The sequence below is a fragment of the Aythya marila genome, assembly GCF_965140915.1.
Source record: "Aythya marila genome assembly, chromosome: 2".
NCBI classification, from domain to species: domain Eukaryota; kingdom Metazoa; phylum Chordata; class Aves; order Anseriformes; family Anatidae; genus Aythya; species Aythya marila.
The window spans coordinates 19,918,589-19,939,504 of NC_139043.1; the positions used below are offsets into that span (position 1 = coordinate 19,918,589).

Below are 20,916 nucleotides of genomic sequence, written 5' to 3' on the forward strand. Positions count from 1 at the left end.
AGCTGTGTTCCTGTTAATGCAGCCCCAGGTGTCCTCCAGTGTAAAGAGAAGCTGCATTGCCCCACGCAGGGTGTGAGCAGAGGGCTTAGGCTATCCTGCAAGACTGGGTGTTTTAAACCGCAGCTTGCATTGTCATGCAAGTAGCAGGAGGCAGATGGTTGAGCCTTCTTCTCTACTAGTGATCAATATGCCACCTTGGTATGTCTTTCTGCCTCCATCTGTTGGCAGGCTGGTGGTGGAGTAACCTATCATGGGACATATGCAAGGCTATCATTGTCTGCAGCACCACATAGAGAGAATTGTACATATGCTTAGCTGTACTGCTGGCCCTTTTTACAAGAATTATTGTTGGAAACAGAACCCTTTTCTGGCGTGTCAGAGTCCTTGTTCATTTATTGTTTCCTTCCCAACACTTTCAGCCAACAAGCAGTAGGCAGAAGTTTAGCAGTAGGGATTTGAGAAGAGAACAAGTGACAGAAGAAAGGGACAAGCAGTGAATGGCACTGAGAGAGTTTGAGTCATTTCCCTGGCCAGCTGCAGTGCTGGCCACTGGAAAGATTTCTCCTCATCTTGCCACTGATTTTACTTATTATTATTGCAGGTTATTGCAGCTGTATTTTGACCTTAATTGGCAGTCATTGCTTTTGGGGACCAAAAAAAAAATTACAAGGTTTGTGTATCAGAGTTCTCAATAGGGGGAAATTTAGTATTAAAGCACACTAGTTACAAGAACCTAGTGACCATAAGGAAGTTTTTTTAAATATTAAATTTATTTTCCCTTTTATTTCTTACTTAAACCACTAATAGAAAACTAAGGTTTTAAATCATAATGAATATATAATATTCAATTTTGATCCTGGACATCAGAGAAAAAAGGCAACAGCATCTCAGAAAGTCCACTTGTAAAGAGAAGGGTAGATACCTTTATATGTCTTTGAACAATATGTCATTACTGTTGTAATCTCTGCCATTTTATCTTTTGTTTGTATGAGTAAACTGTATAGTCTGTTAGCTCTTTGGTGCATTGTCTCACTGTACACGTGAAGTCAGATTGTGAACATTTGTATAAGCAGATGGAAACTGTGAGAACGAGTCATTACTCTGTCCTTTAAGTGGAATTCTGGATTATTTGGGGGTTTTGAAAAATTGCAACAGACAATGAAATACAGATTACACAGAAGGGAATCATTGATTTAGTCTTAAATTTAAGATACGAATGAGGAAATATTCTAGCATTCCCATAGGAGTATGGTTGTCACTTAGTGGTAGGGTGAAAAAAGAAAAATACTACTTTTCCTGGTTCTTGGAAAGTTAGCTCCTAAGGAAAAAAAAAAAGAAAAAAATAATTTGGAAATCTTGATGGAAAATATTTCAATATTGATGTTTTTCCTTGTGTAAAGGAAGATTAGTTTTATATAGAGATTTCTAATCCAAGTTTTTGACCATATATGACATCTTATCTCAACTTTAGTATGACTTTTGGCAGTCTCCCATACCATCCTCAGAGACAAACTGAGGAAGTATGGGCTAGATAAATGGGCTGGGAGGTGGACTGAAAACTAGCGGAGCTGCCAGGCTCCGAGGGTCATGATCAGTGGCACAAAGTCCTGCTGATGGCTGGTTTGCCCCAAGGATGATGCTGGGAGGTGTGTTATTTAATAGCCTCGCTACTGGCCTGGGTGATGGGACAGAGTGCACACTGAGCAAGTTAGCAGAAGACAGCAAACTGGGAGGAGTGGCCGCTACACCAGAGGGCCTTGCTGTCATCCAGAAGGACCTCGATAGGGAACTCATAGGGAAATGCCAAGTCATGCCCCTGAGGAGGAATAATCCCCTCATAGGATTATGCAGGAGGAATAATGCAGCAGTACAGGCTGGCCCTGACCAGCTGGAAAGCAGCTTGGCAGAAAAGGCTCTGGGGCTGCTGGTGGACAAAAAGTTGGATGTGAGCAAGCAGTGCAGTCTTGCAGCAAGAAAGGCTGTCAGCCTTCTGTGCTGAGCTGGGAGGAGTACTGACCCTAGTTGGAGGGAGGCGATCCTTCCTTTCTATTCCCCTGGTGGGACACATCTGCTGTGTCCAGCGCTGGGTCAGCGCTGGGTTCTCCGCTGCAGGAAAGACATGGAAATACTGTAGTGAAGTGAAGGGCCACAAAGGTGAATGTGAGGGTGATTTTACAGTGTGAGGTGGCTGGGACATGCTGTGGAGTTCTCAGAGGTATTTAGTAGAGTTTATTATCCTGAACAACCTGCTCAAGTGGAGTGTGCTTTGACAATTCTCAGAGGTGCTGTGTAGCCTCAAATCTTCTTTGGGTCTGTGACTTAGAAACAGAGGCAAGAAGGTTCAGAAAAGCCATACTGAAGAGCTTATATTGATACTGGTAAAATGCCAGAACAGAAGTCATTCTTGAAGAATCTGTCTGGAAAGCAGAGGCTGGTTGTTCAGTGATACAACAATGCTACCCAGGATTCTTATACTTCATCTGTACCAGCAAATTAAAGTGTGGTATTGAATTCAGGTGACTACACTGTTCAATTGATAATTGATGCCAGGCACAATAGCTTTAGCCTGTGCTAGTTACTCTTTCCCAGGCAACTCCTTGTTATAATTCTGACCATGGCCAAGTGAACTTCTCTCCTTAGGCCATTTAGATGTGGTGATGCTGTTTGGGACAGTGAGGAAGCTGACCAGTTGTTGTAGGCTGCTCCATGCAAGCTAGCCTCAGTGCTAGAGAATGTTGCTAGATGCTTTTTGATTTACTAGCACAGATGTAGCCTTTAAGTCTGGGTGCCTGAATCCATAGCTGTCAACCTGGCAACCTCAATAAACGTATCTCCCGTGCTTTTAGGCTCATGAATCAGTTGTATTTTCAGAGCAGGACCTCATCAATCTTTAATGACTGATTTGGAACCAGGAGACTAGACATTGTGTCTGAGCCAGAAACCCCCGGAGATTGGGCTCCAAGTTCAACTTCATTTATAAAAAATGAAAGAACCTTAAAAGACATGAAAAAACATTAAAAGGCTTGTATGAAAGAGTAATAAATAAATTAAAAAAGACATAAAAGTATTTCCATGGGAAATGTAAATATATATATACACTTTAAATTCTGAACAGCTACAATAGCTATGCTGTGTTCTTCCATTTTATTTCTTACAGAGCAGAAATTCTGTTGTTTAAACAGCTCTGCTGACAGTATTCTCTGTAGCTATTCTTCATAATATATCCAACTTCCCATCAAAATAGAATGTTTAGTCTTTCACCAGTGAGCAATGCACAGCGTGCATGTTTTTAACAAGTTTGACAAAGCCAGATTAATTCAGTATGTACTCGAGTTTTTTTCAAAGACATCTTTTTATTTCACCAAAGTTATGGCTCATGATTTATCTGTTTATATTTTCCTGGGTACTTACTTTGGACTCAGTCATGGCTTTTCACTGTTTGGATTTCAGTGAAACTAAGGATGTTCATCAAGTAAAGAGTGTGGGCAACTGTCATCCAGATATTTCAGTTTTCACTTGGTTGACATGCTTACCAAACTTGGGCTTCGGTGTGCAGAGGTTTTCCCTTTGCTTTTCCTGGCCGCTGATCTGTTCCACAGAGGCCTCAGCTTTCTCAAGTGAGGTCTTCGTCACCTTGAGTAGGAAGTGATGTGGCTGAACACCTTGTAAATCTTGGTCTCTGGGTTTTGATGAAAATGCAAACAGAACTCCCTTAGGCAAAGGCTCAAATGTGCTGGTGCAGGAGGAGAAACATATGAAGGAGCATGGCAGAACTGTGCTCTTCTGCAGACTTGAGAAATGTACTAGTTCTAAGCAGATGCTTAGAAACTGCTTTAAGCACTTGGAAGTGCTTTAGTTTGAACGTTGAAACTGTTTCTGTATTGTGCATTTGTTCTTGTGTTAAAAGCTATTTGTGGAAGGCACTCCACGCTCCTGTCTGGTTGTAGACTCAGAGCCTAAAGGTCCATATGCAGCCCCCAGGAACAATCTCAATACAAGTAAGGAAGTATGATATATATCAGAGACATTTGCAGAGAGGTCTAGTTTTGGCAGATGTATGGCTCTTTGAGCTTTAAAATATTACACTAGTTCTTGAATTATTATACAGAAAATACAGAGTTTTTGGAATCTGAAATGTTTTTACTGTAAATTACAACAATTCCATAGAGGCAGCCATGCACTCTAACAGTGATTTGAAGTGAGTGGGTTCGCACTTAGGTGATTTGAGTTGCTGAACTGCTTCAGAGTCTTCAGGATTCTTCCTCGATGAGCTGAAAGAAATTGGTGGAAATGTGCTTCTAGTTCCTATGAATAGACAGGGTTGGCTGGTTCACTGTGTACAAAGATGATAAGTAAATATGTAGAAAAAAATATAACACCAATTAGAAGAGCTAGTGATTCTGTGGAAACTAAGTTAAAGTTGCTTTTAAGTAATTTAATTATTTCCTGTTTTATTTATTTATTTATTTATTTATTTATTTATTTATTCATATTTATAAAATAAGTATTGTATTTTTGCTTTTGTGAATATTTTTTCTACTAATAATCTGTATGCAATTGGAACAAAATTTTGGGAGAAGATCATTAACACTGTACTGAAATAGCAAAAGAAAAACAGAGAGTTCTGAAATAATTTACCTGTTAAAAAAAAAAACACACATAAATTTAAAGGAATCTCTATGGTCTTGCAACCTTGATTTATTAACTTAAGATGATCGTTTAATGGCTTAGCTTTCTTTTGTGCCATCAGGGAAAAGGGGTAGTACTGGTCATGCACAGTACAGTTAACAGTTTTTCAACAATGAGACTATCTTAGGTGTTTATGAACAAGGTTCAGCTATTAACACCGTGTCACTGTGAACTTAAATATAGCAGCTACATATAGTGTGCTTTCCATTTCCTATTCTCTCTCTCTTTATCCCCTACTCATAAAGATGTCTTCCATTGTATTCCAAATGGATTCAGTTCCGTGTTTGAGGGTTCTGGCTATATATAGCTGATGTGTTTGCAGGAATTTAGTAGTGGGTGTAGAAGGGGGACCAGATAGTGACATCTGCCAGGTTTGTGACCTGTCTGCAGCATTTAAGCATAAGGAAGAGAACTGGGAGATGTTTGACTTACTTTTTTTTCATGACTATGAATTCCCTCCCAGGTTGTCTGTGTTCCTGTGGTGTAAATGCTATTTAACAGCTATGCTGTGTGATTTGAAGCACCAGCTTTTCATTTTTCGTTTCATCTTATGTATGTCACCTGTTTTTTCTATGGTTAGATGACTTCCTTTCTTCTCTGCCTATTCCATAATTCACTTTTTTGTACTTAATCTAACACTGTGACATTGCATCTTCTCTCTTGTATAGGTTGAATTTTTACATAGCTCATGGAAATTACTTTTTCTTCCACATTTCTTTTTCTTGGTAATTAAAATACTTGGTGTATGCTCTGGGAAGGCTGCCTTTCTAAATTAACTTAGAAATAGTTTGTGTACCTCATGTATGTTAATTCAGCTAACATATTTTTTTGGGGGGAATATTTTACATCTTAAGAGATTCTTTTGTTAGGATATCAGCAGTCATTCAGCAGCTGTTCTCTTTCCAGGGAAGAGATAGAAGAGGTTTCTTTGCCTTTTGATCTGAAGTTGCTGAAAGATGCAGATTTACAGTGAGGATTGCTGGTCTTCAGGCTAAGGGAATGAAAAGCTCAGGAGATGTCATCAGGTCCTGGTTGTTTGAATAACAGTGTGGAAACTTGTGCAAGTCACCCCAAATGGCATCCAGTGCAGTTGCTTTGGTCTCTAAAACAAGGTGTGTGTCTGTGTCATTTAGGATTTATGACCAAGAAAGTGATGAGAAAGCTCGTGCTCTATCAGTTACCTCAAACTTATTCTTTTGCCCAAGTCTTTGCTGAAAACATGAATAACTGTGACATCAACTCCTATACTTTCAGGGTGGCAGGATAATTTCAACAGGGAGAAAATAGAGAAAGCAACAAGGAAATAAAGGGGAAAGTACAGTTTTGTAGCAATACTGGTGGAGAATTTCTATGTGTTTATTGTGAAAATAGTTAACAGTCCATAAGGAACAGAAAGCATAATGTATGCAGCAGTTCTGGGGGTGTTTGAAAGATATTATGTGAAAATATGCTACCTGGTTTTGCTTTGTCGCAGTAAATAAAGAAACATCTGTAGTTTGGTCTGAGTACATACGCTTTAGCATTTGGTACATAGAGACCATATCTTCTGTGTAATATGACATCCTATTCCAAAACTGTCAGTCATTGTGACTTTTGCTAAGGATTTACATTGAAAATTACACTGTTAGCTTTTATATGCTGTTACTGCTTCAGCAGAATTGGACAAAACAGACTTTACTGAAAGTATTCTTCATTTGTGAGCAAAATCTGGATGTATGATAAAATAATTTTGTGAAGGTAAATGTGCCATAATATGAAATCTTACATGCTATAAAACTTTTGCATTCTTGTGCTTCTAATATTCATTTTATGTAAGTGGATACATTACAACAGGGACAGTTCATAAAACTGTACAAATAACATACTTAAAATTTACAGCATGTGAACAAGAAAGTAGTACATTTTTGAAATTATTAGAAATGTGTTATTTAATAAAACAATGCAGATTCACATTTTCTCAAGGATTTTTGTCTGCAGTATTAACTGATTTGAAATTTCTGCTGTATTACAAGAAATGCAACTACAAGCCCTGCTAAAGAGGAAATTTCTAAATAAATAAAATATAAAATTGCTATGAATTACAGGTCAAGTTCTTTATTTCTGATGCTGAAAGATAAAGAAAAATGGATTATTATTATTTTTTTAATCAACTGTACAGTTGTGTAATAGTAGTGTATATTACTACTATTATTTGCCAACCCTGTTAGAAATGTAAAAACAGAGTGGCATCTCTACCCAACTGATTTTGTCATTTTTCACTTGGCAAAACAATAGGTTTTCCATTTTTTACTCTGATACACATGTAAACATAATTCTGTTTAATTTACATTTTTTTCCCTGCTAGCTTAGAGTTGCTGGTGTTGGCACAGTTTAACAGGAAAAAATACTTAGCACTGCAATTACAGTTAAAGAGGTAACGGTGTTAAGATATTCAAAACCAGTTGTTTCCATCTCCCTTCTGGTCTCCTCCCCCATTTTTTTAATAACACCTCAGTTACTTAGATTACTGTTTATTAGGTCTGCCTCTGTAGTAACTTGCTGAAGCAGTCCCTCTGAAGGGTAGTAGTACATAACATGGATGGCTAAACACTTCAGGATGGCTGAGCACCCGTAGTGCTTGAAGTCATTCAGTCGTGCTTGGGAAACAGCTGACTTAGCAGATAACTTTTTGGCTTTTAGGGTCCTTAGATTTCCCATCCTGCTGATAGCCATCTAAAGAGTAATTTCTGCAAGGTCAAAAGAAATATGATGTCCTTCTAGCAATTCTGTCTTCCAGGTGGCTTTTAGTGTCCCTATTTACAATGTATTGGAAGGATAAATTTGAAATTCAGAAGCACCAATGAATTGTCTAATGTAGCTTGGCTTTATAGTTTTGCAAAAGAAGCAAAGAAAAGCATAAAAAAAATTAAAAATAGTCAGCTTACACAGAGGAGTTATGTAGTAGAAAACATGGAAGCTGGAAACTAGAAAAAAAAAGTCCATGTTTTGTTTCCCAGGTTTTGGGTTTATTTATTTATTTATAGTTGTCTTCTTTCAGTTTTAGAAGTACAACAGCTGTAATCCAGTTACATTACAACTGTGATCTACTCATATATAAACTAACAGTTTTTCAATGAATACATGTAAATTTAATATTTTTGGTAGCAAATATTATTTCAGTTGATTATTTTCTTGGAACTGAAGGCTTAATACATACAGTAAGCAGTAGATAATCACTCTTTCTTGATCTCTGATGTTTTTCTGTCATAGATTATTGCCATTAATTCTTTTACAATGAAAGTTCATACTTTTTGCATTTGAAAACCTGGGAGACAAAAAAGTGGAATTAGGACAGATTCAAGTTTTGCTTGTATTCCACTTCTAGATGGACTTTGTTTCAGAAAGCTTTAAATTTTGATGTCCATTTAGATGTTCCATTTCAGTCCATGTACTGGGTACTTCCTATTATCTAGGAGCTTTTGAATGCCTGATCTTGTCTTAAGTACCTGTTTATAAGATGTGGTTACTGGCAAGATTTCCTCAGCATGACAAACATGTACAAGTACAGTGTTTTGGCTTTATCTTGAATGCTAAGCATGGGGATGCTGCAGAAAGCATTAATAACAATGAATAGAAAAAATAATAGTTCAGGGGTGAAACCATTTTCTTTACATTCATCAATTGAATGGGACTCTAATTCCAGGCAAAAATGCCCAGACTCTTGGATATTCTTCAAGAAACTTTAATTTCTGCTAATAGAAAATGTTTAACCAATGTTACCTGACTGGATAGATGTTTCAGCACAGACATGATGAGAGTAAGATGCAAATCCTGTAACTGAGCTTGATTTACAATCAGCTTCTCAGGATTTGCAGTCACATAGGGCTATACAAAATCCTACACCAGACGGTTGTGGTGTTTACTACCCCTAGAATTTTCCTTTGTGAACGTTGCAGTGCCATGCCTATATTTTTCCAATATTTGTATGGTGAATGCAGTTTTTATCTTATGTATTTTGTTTGTTAATATCATGATGTTTGATGTAAACACATCTTTTGAAATCCTTGTTGGTTAATGTTTTAAGAAGTCACTTCTAGCGTGTCTTAAACTGCTGCTGCTGGGTGGGCTTTTCGTGTCCTTCATCAGTCATGACAAAGCTTGACTTGCCATACAAGCACAGAGAGAGTCGGTCATTGTAAGTCTGACAGGCTGAGGTAATGATGACTTTTCATTAAAAGTGCCTTGTTGTGTATGAAGGATAGGAATAGATGAGGTGTGGTTTTGGAACATAGGGAAAGAATGTTGTTTAAGCAACTGTAGTTGTAAAGGTGCTGTTTCATGTAATAAATACAGTGTTCCTTTAGGTAAGGAAATGGTTAAATAAATCACCTATATAGTCTTTGACACATTTCACTGAATCAAAAAAGATTCTGTTAACCAAAGAAGATTTATGGAAATGATTTGAGTATATATACACCTATTATTAGAAATCAGGTGATGAAATGACAGTATGTGGAAGAAAGGAAATTACAAAACATTCCCCTGTAAACCCAGCAAGATTTGGTAGTTTTGATATATAAGGTGGGAATCCTTGCAGTTGGCCATGTACAGAGATGGTGGCTTGTGGTAAGCAGAGAAAGCATTTATATGAGTAATTTTTTGGCATAAAAGTTCTTACTACTTGAAAAAAAATATCAGAATTACGGGATAAAAAAGTGCACACATCACATAAGGGCAGAATTTAGATGCTACTTGCATATTTCAGTGTCATGCTGCTTGAGATACCTATTCATTGCTGGTAGAGTAATTGATAGGAAAATTTAGGAAATTTGTAAGTAAATTTGTCACTGCTGGAGGCATGAATTATACCCCAGTCAACCCTAGAATTTGAGCAAACCAGCTCTGTACAGGTGTCATAAATATACAGCATGTCAGGGCTATGCTGAAGTAACCAAGCATTTGGACCTGTGCGTTGCATACTGCTTTTGTGGCATCTCTGTGTCATATTACTGGGGTTCTTAAAAGAGATGCTGAAGGGATAAAACAGCATCAGCCATAACAGCTGTGGATGTTGGTATGTGTTAGCTTACCATACTAGATTTGCTGCTGTAAATCAGCAAGTGAAGGTACTGAGAAACTCTGCTTTAGACTGTGATTTTTCCTGCTTGCATTTATGGGGTTTTGTTTCATGGATATTTTGAAAGAAATAATAACAGTCATGCCATGGGGAAGTATTTGGAAATTTTGAGGTATCAGCCTTTCGATGTGTCACTGGTGATCACTTAAAATATTAGAAAAAAAAATTTTCTTACAAACCTATGGAGCTTTCTGTGTATAGGTAATATATTAACCCAGGTGAGCTTTAAACTCACTGCCTGTAATCCCGGTAGCAGTCTAGCACTGGCAAATGATATAAGGTGTGTGTCTTTTTTGTTGAGAGGTTTCCAGTGTTCTACAGATTTTGCTGTTGCAGTCACGTCTTTGTTTTTCACTTTGTGTTGCCAGAGCTCCCTCTTCCTTCCCTGAACTTTTTGATCCTCTGTGGATCCTGCTCCAATAGTTCTCACTTTTTAATCTGCTGTCAGTGTCCATTAATAGGGGTTCCTGCATAGCTCAGGGCTTTCAGTGTGATAGGAAGATAGGAAGATTCATTTATTTCCCCCAAGCATTGGCATCTGAGGAATTATCAATATAGCTGAGGAATAGCTATATTGAAATGAAAATTTTTGAAAAGTTAGAGCTTGGCTACAGTGAAAATTCTGGGAATTCTGCTATTAAAGTCCATGGTGCTGGGCTTTTAGTTTTTTTCCCCCTAAATCTGGAGGCCAGCTGGCTGCACTAAACCATTTCTTTTTGTCATATGGCAAGGTTCTTAGACGTGACCTGCGTATCCCTTCTGTTGTATTTTTAAAGATTTCTTTAAGTAGTCCACTCCTGTGATTTCAGATGTTCTTCATCATATGCCTTGCATTTGCTGAGACAGCCATTCTACTACTTTGATGCATTCGAATTTCTGTATGGAATTTCAAATTGTAAGAGCCATGAAATTTGATATTAGGACTGGCTATTCAATTTTTTATGCTGTTTGCTCTGAAATGTAGTGATCATTTTTCTGCCTTGCTGTCTTTTGTTAAAAGCTTCATTTTTTCAGCCTCTAGCTGGAGGACAGTAAGACACTGTTTCTTGGGGCCAAATACAGTCAGAATATTTAATGTGGTCCCTAACCCTAACTTTTCTAGGCAGCCCTAGATACGAGTCTCTGTGAAAAGGTATCAAATGTGAGGCTGGTAACACAAAGCCGTGCAACATGGGTTTGGTTCTACAGTAGAGTGATACGTGGCCCTTCACTTGCTCCAGAAGTGAGGATTGTGAGGGTTGACTTACCCCAACAAGCAGATAGGATATCCTTGCTAACATTTTTTTTGTGGACATCCCTCTCTTCTAAATCTCCTGCAAACCAATCCAAAGTCACCTCTCTAGGGGAATTTTCTCATAAGCATGAACTTGTATTTAGCGGGCATACGGGAACAACTGTCTCTTCTACTTCAAATAAGAAATACAGATGCACAAATTAAGTATGTCAAAAAGCAATCCCTTGAACAATAGAAGATGAAGAGAGGAAAATTATTTTCTAAAGCAAACGAATCACAGCCAGAGTGCCTATTCTTCATACAGCAGGGCAGATGCCAGAAGCCACAAAGAATTTTGTCCTTTGTGGAGAGCTGTCAAACCTTCCTTGCCTGCCTTGTTGCCTGAGTTCTGCAGTACCAAAACGGTGTTACCCACTACTTAGATTATTCCTAATCCAAAAGACTTTATAATATTTTAAAGATAAATGATCTTGTACAGAAAGTTCAAAACAAAACAGAAAACCCAGAGAAATCCCTCTCAGAGTTTCAGAGGAGGAAGTGCAACTGAACAAGAAGGTTGAAGCAAGAAGTCAGCCATGGGCAAGGTTTCCCTGCAATGGCATGGTTTCAAGGTAAGGAGTGGAAAGTAGTCCCTTGAGTCTTCAAACCTGGGGGTAAGCTGCCAGTTTAAACACTTGCTGGCTGAGGAGAGCTTAATATCTTGTCTCCTTTTTCTAGGTAAATTATTTCTTCTCATGTCTCCCATATGAAAGTTAATTGCTGCTTTGTGTTTCTCCTCTGTGTTTTTGTGCTGAATTCAGAAAACACACAGCAGTCTGCGTGTTTTTTGTAATTCTTGTAATATTGGTTTAATTCCATTTCGTTAATTTTCATTTTTTTTTTTTTAATTTTTATTTTTTCCAGTCTGCATTACCGCAACTGAAAACAAGTGTTTTTGTTGTTGTTGTTGTTGTTGTTGTTTTTTTCTTTTTTTTGTTTTTTGTTTTTTTCTTAACCTCCTTGTCCTCTACAGTTGACTTGAAATAGAAGAACTAGAAACAAAAATAAGGAGAGGACAGGTATAGCCTGATGTGACAGACAGTGATGGTAATTGGTATTCTGAAAAGATTTGATAGAGCTGTCCCTCTTCTTAGCAGAAGGTAAATAGTTTTCATTTGTGTAGCTTGTGGATATTCTCTGTTTGAAAGATATCACAATTTGTACATTGTGGACAATTTAGAATAGATATTCTAGGGGAAGAGATAACCTGACAGAAATCTAGTTAAGTGTTGTAATTCTGTAACTGTGACAGCTAACATTACAGTTAGAAAATACACTCACAAAAAATCTCTTAGTCATATCTTAAATGTTGGGTAAATCAGAATGAGCAAGAACGAGGCATGAACATGTTAATTTCAGAACAGGCTTGAATTTATCTCAGACTTTGAATCTGACCTTTTTCAGAACAGGGAAAGCTGAATCTTCATCCCATTATCTTTCAGAACATATTTTTATTCCTTTTGTTGGTTTGAAAGTGTGGAAAAGCTGATGAAAGCCTAACAAGTAGTTGGGAAATTTTCTATGATTCATCAGTGGAAAAGCTAAGAAACTTTCCTAGGTAATTTTCTGAATTCTTGAAGGTTTTGCTATTATTGTTTCCAAATCTCAAAAGTGAAGGTGTTTTCTCATACAGTCAGAGATAGAGTTGTGATTTAATTTATTTATCAGGCTGTGAAGCAGAAGCTAGCAATGCAGTACATAGCAGAAGCACCATCATGTATATACTGATTTGTTCTGGACCTTCTTGTATAGGTCTTTATACAGGATTAATCCTAATAGCATTAGTGTGGTAAGACATATTGCTAAGTAGACTTAGACTAGTAACAAAGGCTTAAAACAAACAAACAAAATCCTTTGGACACTGCTATTAAGCAGCTGGCATGACATCAACCTCTTTAAGCAATTCTCAGCTTTTTCCTCAGACGTCACCTCAGACAAAGGGAAACTGAGCAACAGCTTACCAGGGGCTGTGAGCCCTGTGAGTTCAAGGCCGTTGCCATCCATTTACTCACCCTATTCAGACCCGTCTAATGAAATGTGGTATAGTCTTAATCTGATAGTTAAGAAGCAGATTTGATCATTTTAACATTTGTGTTCAACAAACCTTCTATTTCAGTCAAAATTGTGCAGCGTTACAATGCATCATAGATAGTTTTCATATAATATCTTAATTACTGATATTTTTAGTGATTCTGAAGACACAGTGTCAGTAAGCTTAAAACATATGTGAATGCTGAAGATGGGATTTAAATTTAATGCTAGTGTTTTTAATGGTTTGGAGGCAAGAATTTCCATAAATTAGAAGGATGCATATAAAACCGTGTCTTTCTGGTTGATAAACCATGTGGGTGGTTTCATAAATCAGCTACAGCTAAAATGACAGCCCATAGTGGAATACTTTGCTAATTTAATTTTGCTAAATGATTCTTTTTTTTAATCACAGTAATACATTGTGATAAATGGTTAATATGATCAGTTTAAAGGCTGATTTCAATTTCAGCAGTTTTTTCATTTTGTCATGAATACTATTTATTTACTTCCATGTTCAAGTGTAAATACTTTTCATTGATATAATCAGTTTTCACTGTCATTTGAAGCATACTAAAGCACCACTTGTTCAAGACAAAGAATATCTTTTCCACTTGAAATATGGAGCTACTGTTTCTAAAATAAGTAACGATCTTAGATAACATCAGTGCCCAAGTGATTTGCTCTGATTGTTGAAATACTTGTGAGTTTCTGAATACTAATTGTGGAACAAACCATTTGATTTGCAAATGATCAGAGATAAAAGCTGGTGTAGGATAGGGACAAAGTATACTCTCATATGCTTCAGAATAAAGACGAGGATAATTTGGGAGCCTAGCTTTACAGAAACACCTCTGCTGCTGTTGCCAGCAGGTTTTGAGGGCTGTGACTTGGACACCTGTTTCAGTGTTACATGGATTCACAAGGGGACTAGGCAAAAAAAGAAAAAAAAGCCACCTGAGCTGTCTCCTGCTCTGTGCTTCCTGTGTTAAAGGGGATGAGTACAGTTGATTGTCATGATTGTGCTACCAGGGTCATAGTACATAACCACAATAGAAAGCAGTGCTATGAAACTTTATGGGAATGGTTTTGGCATTCGACATTTGCCTAACATTGTTCTTGAATCATGTGTGTGGCAGTTGATATTTCAGGGGCAGGGATTCTGCTGTCTGCATGAGTTATCTACGGATATCTGAGGCTGCCTTTCCTTATACTGCGCACTCTTCATTGCTACAATTTTCCTTGGATATCAGCAAACCCTGACTGTGAGGTGGCTCATTGCCTTCTCCATCTGTCCATTGCTGCTTTCCAAATGGAGCTCATGGCCCTCCTTGTGGCCAGTCTGGCGTTTGTCTTTCTCTTCTATACCAAATGAGGAAGGATGAGGGAAGAGGTGAAATAAAGGGGAAGAAAACTTCACTTCTGCAAGTATCTGCCTCTTCCAAGGCATTCAGCACTTTCTTGTGCTGATAACATTTGCTTCATGCAAGTGCTGATTCCAGTTTATGCCCTCAGCAAAGCCCAGTCCTGTCTCCCCATGCACTGCTGGAGCTGTGACTGAGCCATTCAGCTCCCTGGCACCACCTGGCCATGGGGAGCCCCTGGTCTGAGAAGGGAGGAAGACAGGCAGCAGCCTCCTTCAGCATATACATGGGCTGAATGAAACACTGCTTCCTGTGGCCTGAGCTACAGCTTAGGTGGGCTTGGGAGGACTGTAGCTGCAGAAGAATTGGCTGGATTGTGTCACGTCTGGGATTTTATTTTTCTGGTTTTCAGTGATGTTGGCTATTCCAGACAAATGACTGGTGGGAATGTATTTCACCTTAAATTTTTAAACGTGCAGTGTCATTAGTCCTCCATCTGTCAGATAAAAATTAACTATGAAACCACACACTTCATGGAAATAAGACTTGTAAATGGAAAACGAAACTTACAGTTTTGATTGAAAATATATATAATCTTTGCAAAGCAGAGAAATTTTCTAATGGAGCTGTAGAGACTGAACTAGTTTCCGAAAGAACATATTAGAGAGAAACATTTCCGTGGGCAAACTCCAGGTTAATACTGTATGTCCTCAGTCTTTTGACTCTTACTTACTGCTTACTCCCTCTGCAGATATTAAGCTGCGAATGTTATTGTGTCTAAAATGCTATGCCTGTTTTGTTTTACCTCTGAAATGTTAGAGGCACAAATGGATTAGCTGACAGACATGAGAAGCTGTGAGTGGTAACTGAATGCGTGAGTGCCTCACATAATTGTAAGCTGAATCTTTTGGTTTGAGGCTGAAGGTTCTGGAAATAAATTAGTAAGAATCAGTTTCATTAAAATGTTTCTGCCTCATGTTGTCTTTTGGGATAGCCTGTCTACTGTTGTTATTTCCTTCTTTTGTTGGTCTTTCCTATAAGATAGCTTTTGGTTTGGCAGTAAGGTTACAGGATAAATCTATGAAAATGAATAAATCATAGTTCTGTAAATGAAATCTAAGTATGATGACTAGGGTCTTACTATTAAAGATGTCTAAAATGCCAGAGAAAATAGTAGGAATGTGTTAAAGTGGTGTAAAATTTCAAATCAAAAAAGAGATGACTAATAGATTGCAGTCCTGAGCCATTGCAATCTTTGGTAGTAGATATGATTTTTCTTTTATACACAACAGTGTATCAACACATTTACCATTAAAGTGTTTGACCTTCTGTACCTGGATTGTCGGTATAACCTGTCTTGATCCCTCAGGTTTCTGCACTAATGGATTTAAGACACCATGCTACTCCATCTGTACTCATTTATGGAACTTTTGAATTTATATATACCACTTATATTTTAAGGCATTCTACTTCAGTCTTCATTCATCACATGACTATACCAAGAAAGGGCAGTTAAACATACTTTTGTTCACTTTATTGAAAACAAATTTTGTCCTGTTGGTCTCAATAGACAGCGGCCGGGATGATGGGTGGTATTTAGACTTATTACAGGAACTCATTCCTGTTGTGTTTGCAAGGCATGACTGACACAATATTTTTAGACTAAATACTTCTATCACAAACTCAGTAAACTCTGAAATAGTTCTGTACAGTCTAGGAAACAGTGCTGGGATGCATTTGACTTTCTATCATGTGTAAATATTTACCCTTTGGCTTTGTGCTTCTTGTTTTAGACATTACCCAAAGCAGTCCTTCACTACAGTGGCTGATACACCAGAAAATCTTCGCCTGAAGCAACAGAGTGAATTGCAGAGTCAGGTAAATCAAGTAATTCTCGTGTTTCATTATTAGATTACCAGCCCCACCTCTCTGTAGTTTTTGGAAGTAGTATTAATTTCTTCATACTGATATGTAGTAGCACTCTAACAGGAAGTAATATTTGTAGGTCAAAATAACACTATAAAACTTAGGGTTTTATGTCCAATCTCACTTAGGCTAGTTATCATGCAATTGTAACTCCATTGATGTCACTGAAATCTCTCATTTTCAATAGTATTTGAAGTATCTCTTTAAGTACTTTTTAATGTTTGAAATTTAATAGCTGAACCCAGAGAGTTCATTTGCCTTAGACGAACTGTCACTTTTAGCTTACATCAAACTTCAAAGCTGTGTGATTAGCAAACAATTAATTTGTCATTAGCAAACATCTAGAAGCCTGACTGAGTGATCCATTTATGGATCTATTATGTCCTGGTGAACTCAGATATGAAGCGTTCTGTAAGCCAGATGTGATAAAAAATTTATAAATAGAAACTTACCTAAATTAATAAAATATTGAAATTAAATGGTAAAAAGTGGAGAAAAAAAAAAAAGCAATGAAGACTTGTTACCCAAACATCACATTTGCTTATGACTGTAACCCAGTAGTCCACAATATACATTTTTAATTGATATTAATTCCTTAGTATTTGATCTTTTCCCCCTAAAATATCTCTTTTCTAGTGTTTCACTTTTGACACTGGAAATTGGCCTGGCTATGGCCAAATTGCAATTGGTAATACTTGATTCTATTTTATTTGGTGAAAGTTAATTGTTTCTACTGTGGCTTTACTCTGGATTTAGTTGCAATCTCTCATTATAAATTGATAATTACTATTGTCTATTAATGCAATAAAGCGTGGGGCGTAAAACAGACAGGAGGCATTAAGAGCTTTCTTGTTTGAGAACTTTGTAGATTAATGGGCCACGTTGAAGGACTGCTAAAGAGAAATATCAGCACAGATATTTAGCACAATATAAATTTTAAAAAAATCTTTACCTTTTGCCATTGTGGTTGTTGATCTTAAGGTTAAGCAAAATTTGTTCGTGGTGAAATTCTACCATCAAGAAGAAGGAGAGTTTTTTGGATTTCTGTGGATTATAGAGTGGAGTTTACTTCACTGTTTTGTAGTTCGGTGGTTCCATGTACCATAGTTTACATTGTGTTAACAGGAATGTGTAAGCTATATTTTGTAAAAGTCTGTTTAAAATAATATAAACTTTAAGTCTACTCTTTTCCTAGTGGTTTGATGAAAAATGATTGGATTCAGGAGAATAGGAACACTTTACTGCTCTTTCTGTCAGTTATTCAGTGGATTGTCTTGTGTGTCTGAGCACAAGTGTGCATACATATGCAGATGGATATATACAAATCTCAGGCAAAAACTTAAAGTAATTGGATGTATGCTTTGCCCTTGTCTATCTCTGTGCTTATATCCAGAATACCATGTACACCATAGGTGAGTTTGCCTGATGGGGCTTTATAAGGATTCAGCTACAGGAGCTATGCTCTAATTTGAGGACAGATCTTCAGTGATATGTGGAGAGGAAGAGAAGCTGTCTGACTTCCTCTCAGCTGTTTCAGCTGCCTCTGGAGCCCTTGGTGAACAAAGCTGAGATGATTTCACACCTTTTGTGAAGGCTTACAGTTTTGTACCCTGACTCCCACATGAACCAGGAGTCTTAATCTATAAGGTCCTCAGGAAAGTGGCTCTATATAGTGTATATTAATATACTGGCAAAAGTATATTAATAGGACTGTTTTCTATAAACATTTATGCTTTAACTGGAGAGCTTGTTTGGATTTGGTTAGAAAAGTATGAATAGGGGAATCCTGTTTGGATGTTTAGAGAGAAGACAATGCTCCTGTATGAAGTCCAGACAGATTAGAATCTCATTTAATAAGCATACATTTTCTTAAATCAGTCTACTTTATCCACAGTTATTGTGGTAATCCTTCTGAAGGACTAGGGGCTGTTGAGAATTTTCAGGGAATTATAGAGTTCAACTCATAGGTACCAGTTTGAATTAAAACTTAGGTAGTAAGGGCTGTGTCGTATCCCAATACATAATGGGCTTAGTACATCTACGTATCTCACACTTTCCAAACGCACTTGTATCTATTTTATCTTGGCTAAATGTTGCATAAGACAAGGAGAGTTGTCTGCTTCTGGAGCCCACAGGAGAAACTGCTTTTCCTACCCTATTTGAAACATGGTGACATGGTGCTTTGTGGAAGGAAACTTGTATTGGTGTTGTTCTCTGTTGATAAGTTGTTGTTGACTAGGTCTGTTGTTGTTCTAGGTCTGGATAAACAGTACCTTCATCAACGAGAAACTTGGAATTTGTTTATGCATAAACTTGCTGAAGCTGTTCCCATTGCACTGGCATAAAATGTTCGATAAGGATCTACTCAAAACTTGGAGATGGGGAAAAAAACCTTAATTTCTGAAAGGTGCCTCTTTAGGTAGTGAAAAGATTAGCAAATATAGTACTAAATTACAGTGGAATCTACTATGATCTACTTGGAAGAAAGTCCATGACATTTCATGACATCTGCATCCTTGGTATTGCTTCATGTTGTTTTAATGCTGAAATTAAGATCCAAGGACTTTCTATATTCTAGTTTAAATCTTGCCACAAAATTGTAACTTCTGATTAATTTTTTAAAATACTTTGAAGAGTTGAAGAGTATAAGTACAGAGAAATTGCCATCCTGAATCAGCCCTATTGGCTGTTTTGTCCATTGTCCTACCTTAAGCTTTACAGAGAAAGTAGCAAGACTCCCAGCTGAAACAGATGTTTGAGACATAATTTTACATTGTTCAGGTCTCCTTCTATTACAGTGCTATGCAGTAGAAAAAAAGTGTGTACATGATTCAAGAAAAGTGTTTCCTATGAAACCAAAGCTGGCTGGATAGAATCACATTATTACTACCTTCCAATATTCATCAGAGCTGCTTGAATCTCCTGCCAATGCAGTGACAATTCGGGACTGAACAAATTCTGTGTTAGGTAACATAAAAATTACGTTAACTTCTGAGTAAAAAGAAATACTTTCCTACAGTAATAGCTGCTTTCTAGTTTCTAAGTAAACATTTTTAAGGCTTTTAATTTTTGAAGAGGCACAACCGTGGACTCCAAACATCTTTTAAAAATCCATAGCTTTAGAGGTATTGTTTATCCTAAATAGCTAAGCAGGAGGAATTGGTAAAGAAAACACCATTAAATCTTGTATGACCTAAAAGATGCATGTTTTTGTAAATTTGTTGTTTTGATTTTCGTTTAAGCAGCAATTGACAGCGTTTTAAATTGCAGTCCTGGGTCCTCTATCAAGAATCCATTAAGGTCAGCATCAGTTGCCAACCTGTCATGCTGACATAACATGACAAGAGAAAAACAAACAAAACCAAAGCATTGTTTTCTGGAGGAGTCGATAGAAAATGGATTGCTCTTTAGAACACTTGAAAAATTATGTTGTTAAGAAGTCAAAAGGCTACATTTAAAAGCTTTACAGGGAATGTTTTCCTTCTATACAGTATAATTTCAGAGTATTTTTCCTCTAGCTTGTTGCTTCCATGGGATTTCATTCAACTCTGTAGTTTGAAGGAGAGACAAATGCATTTTAGGAGAGGCTGGAAGTGCTTTACCATCCTGAAAAACTACCCCATTCAGTGTGCCTTCTCTCTGAATAAAAATTAGTTTTAAGATCTTCTAAATAAAGAGCATATACAGGGATACAGTGTCTCAACCAACATTTATGCCTCTCTGAAGAAAAATCCCTACCTTTAGGGGTAGGGGGTTAGTTAGCGTGCAGTCTTATTCCACAGCATACAATGGATCCTTTTCTTGTGCACTTGCCTCTCCTGGATGAGCTCAAGTACAGAAGTTTCCAATCAGCCATTTCCTCTCTGCTATGTTTACTTAAGAATTGCCTTCATGTACCTTCTTTGGCTCGCCTTAGCTACTGATCTCTCTAACTCTATAACAGTATAAATTGCTCCCCAGTCTTTAGTTCTTGTCTGTGGCAATGCTGTGTAGATCAAAAGCAGTGATTCCAGTTCAACTTGCAGAAACAGAGATGTTCTGCAGTGGTTCTTGGCAGGGAGGGTATTGAAGTGTCGGATCAAAGGGAGGGCTAAGGTTTAAGGTGGATTCTCATACTCTAGCGCTTCCTGAGAAAACCTACTTTGTAAGTCTTGAGAAATGTGACAGAAAATCACAGGTACCATCCTACTGCCTTCCTGTCTTAATCTCTGCTGACACAGCCTGAGATTGCAGTCCTTGGAAGCTCCCAGCATATTTTTTCCATCTGAGAGAAAATTCTTATACTTCTTTCGTGATGAATCTTGGGATTGGTCACGTTCCTGAGCAACCTGTAGTTTACTGCTTTGAGCAGGGGGAACAACTGAATGGTTCCCAGCAGTCCCATCTAATCTCAGCTATTCTCTGAGATTCCTCTCTGTCCTGTTCTTCCTTGTTTCTTCATTTCTGTGTTCTCCTTTCTTGCCCTTTTCTCTTTGCCTCTCCATTCCAAAAATATGTGCTAGAAAACTTCCAAGTAGATT

General features: G+C 37.5%; 1 protein-coding gene across 2 annotated transcripts in view; it reads left to right on the plus strand.

Annotated features, from left to right (window-relative positions):
* NEBL (nebulette) overlaps window positions 1–20,916 on the plus strand; it is a 255,027-nt gene that overhangs the window by 57,948 nt on the left and 176,163 nt on the right. For both annotated transcript variants that reach the window (XM_082754542.1, XM_082754541.1), the window contains exon 3: window positions 16,264–16,348. In XM_082754542.1, the coding sequence (XP_082610668.1) occupies window positions 16,264–16,348 (85 nt within the window). The remainder of the gene's footprint in view (window positions 1–16,263; window positions 16,349–20,916) is intronic.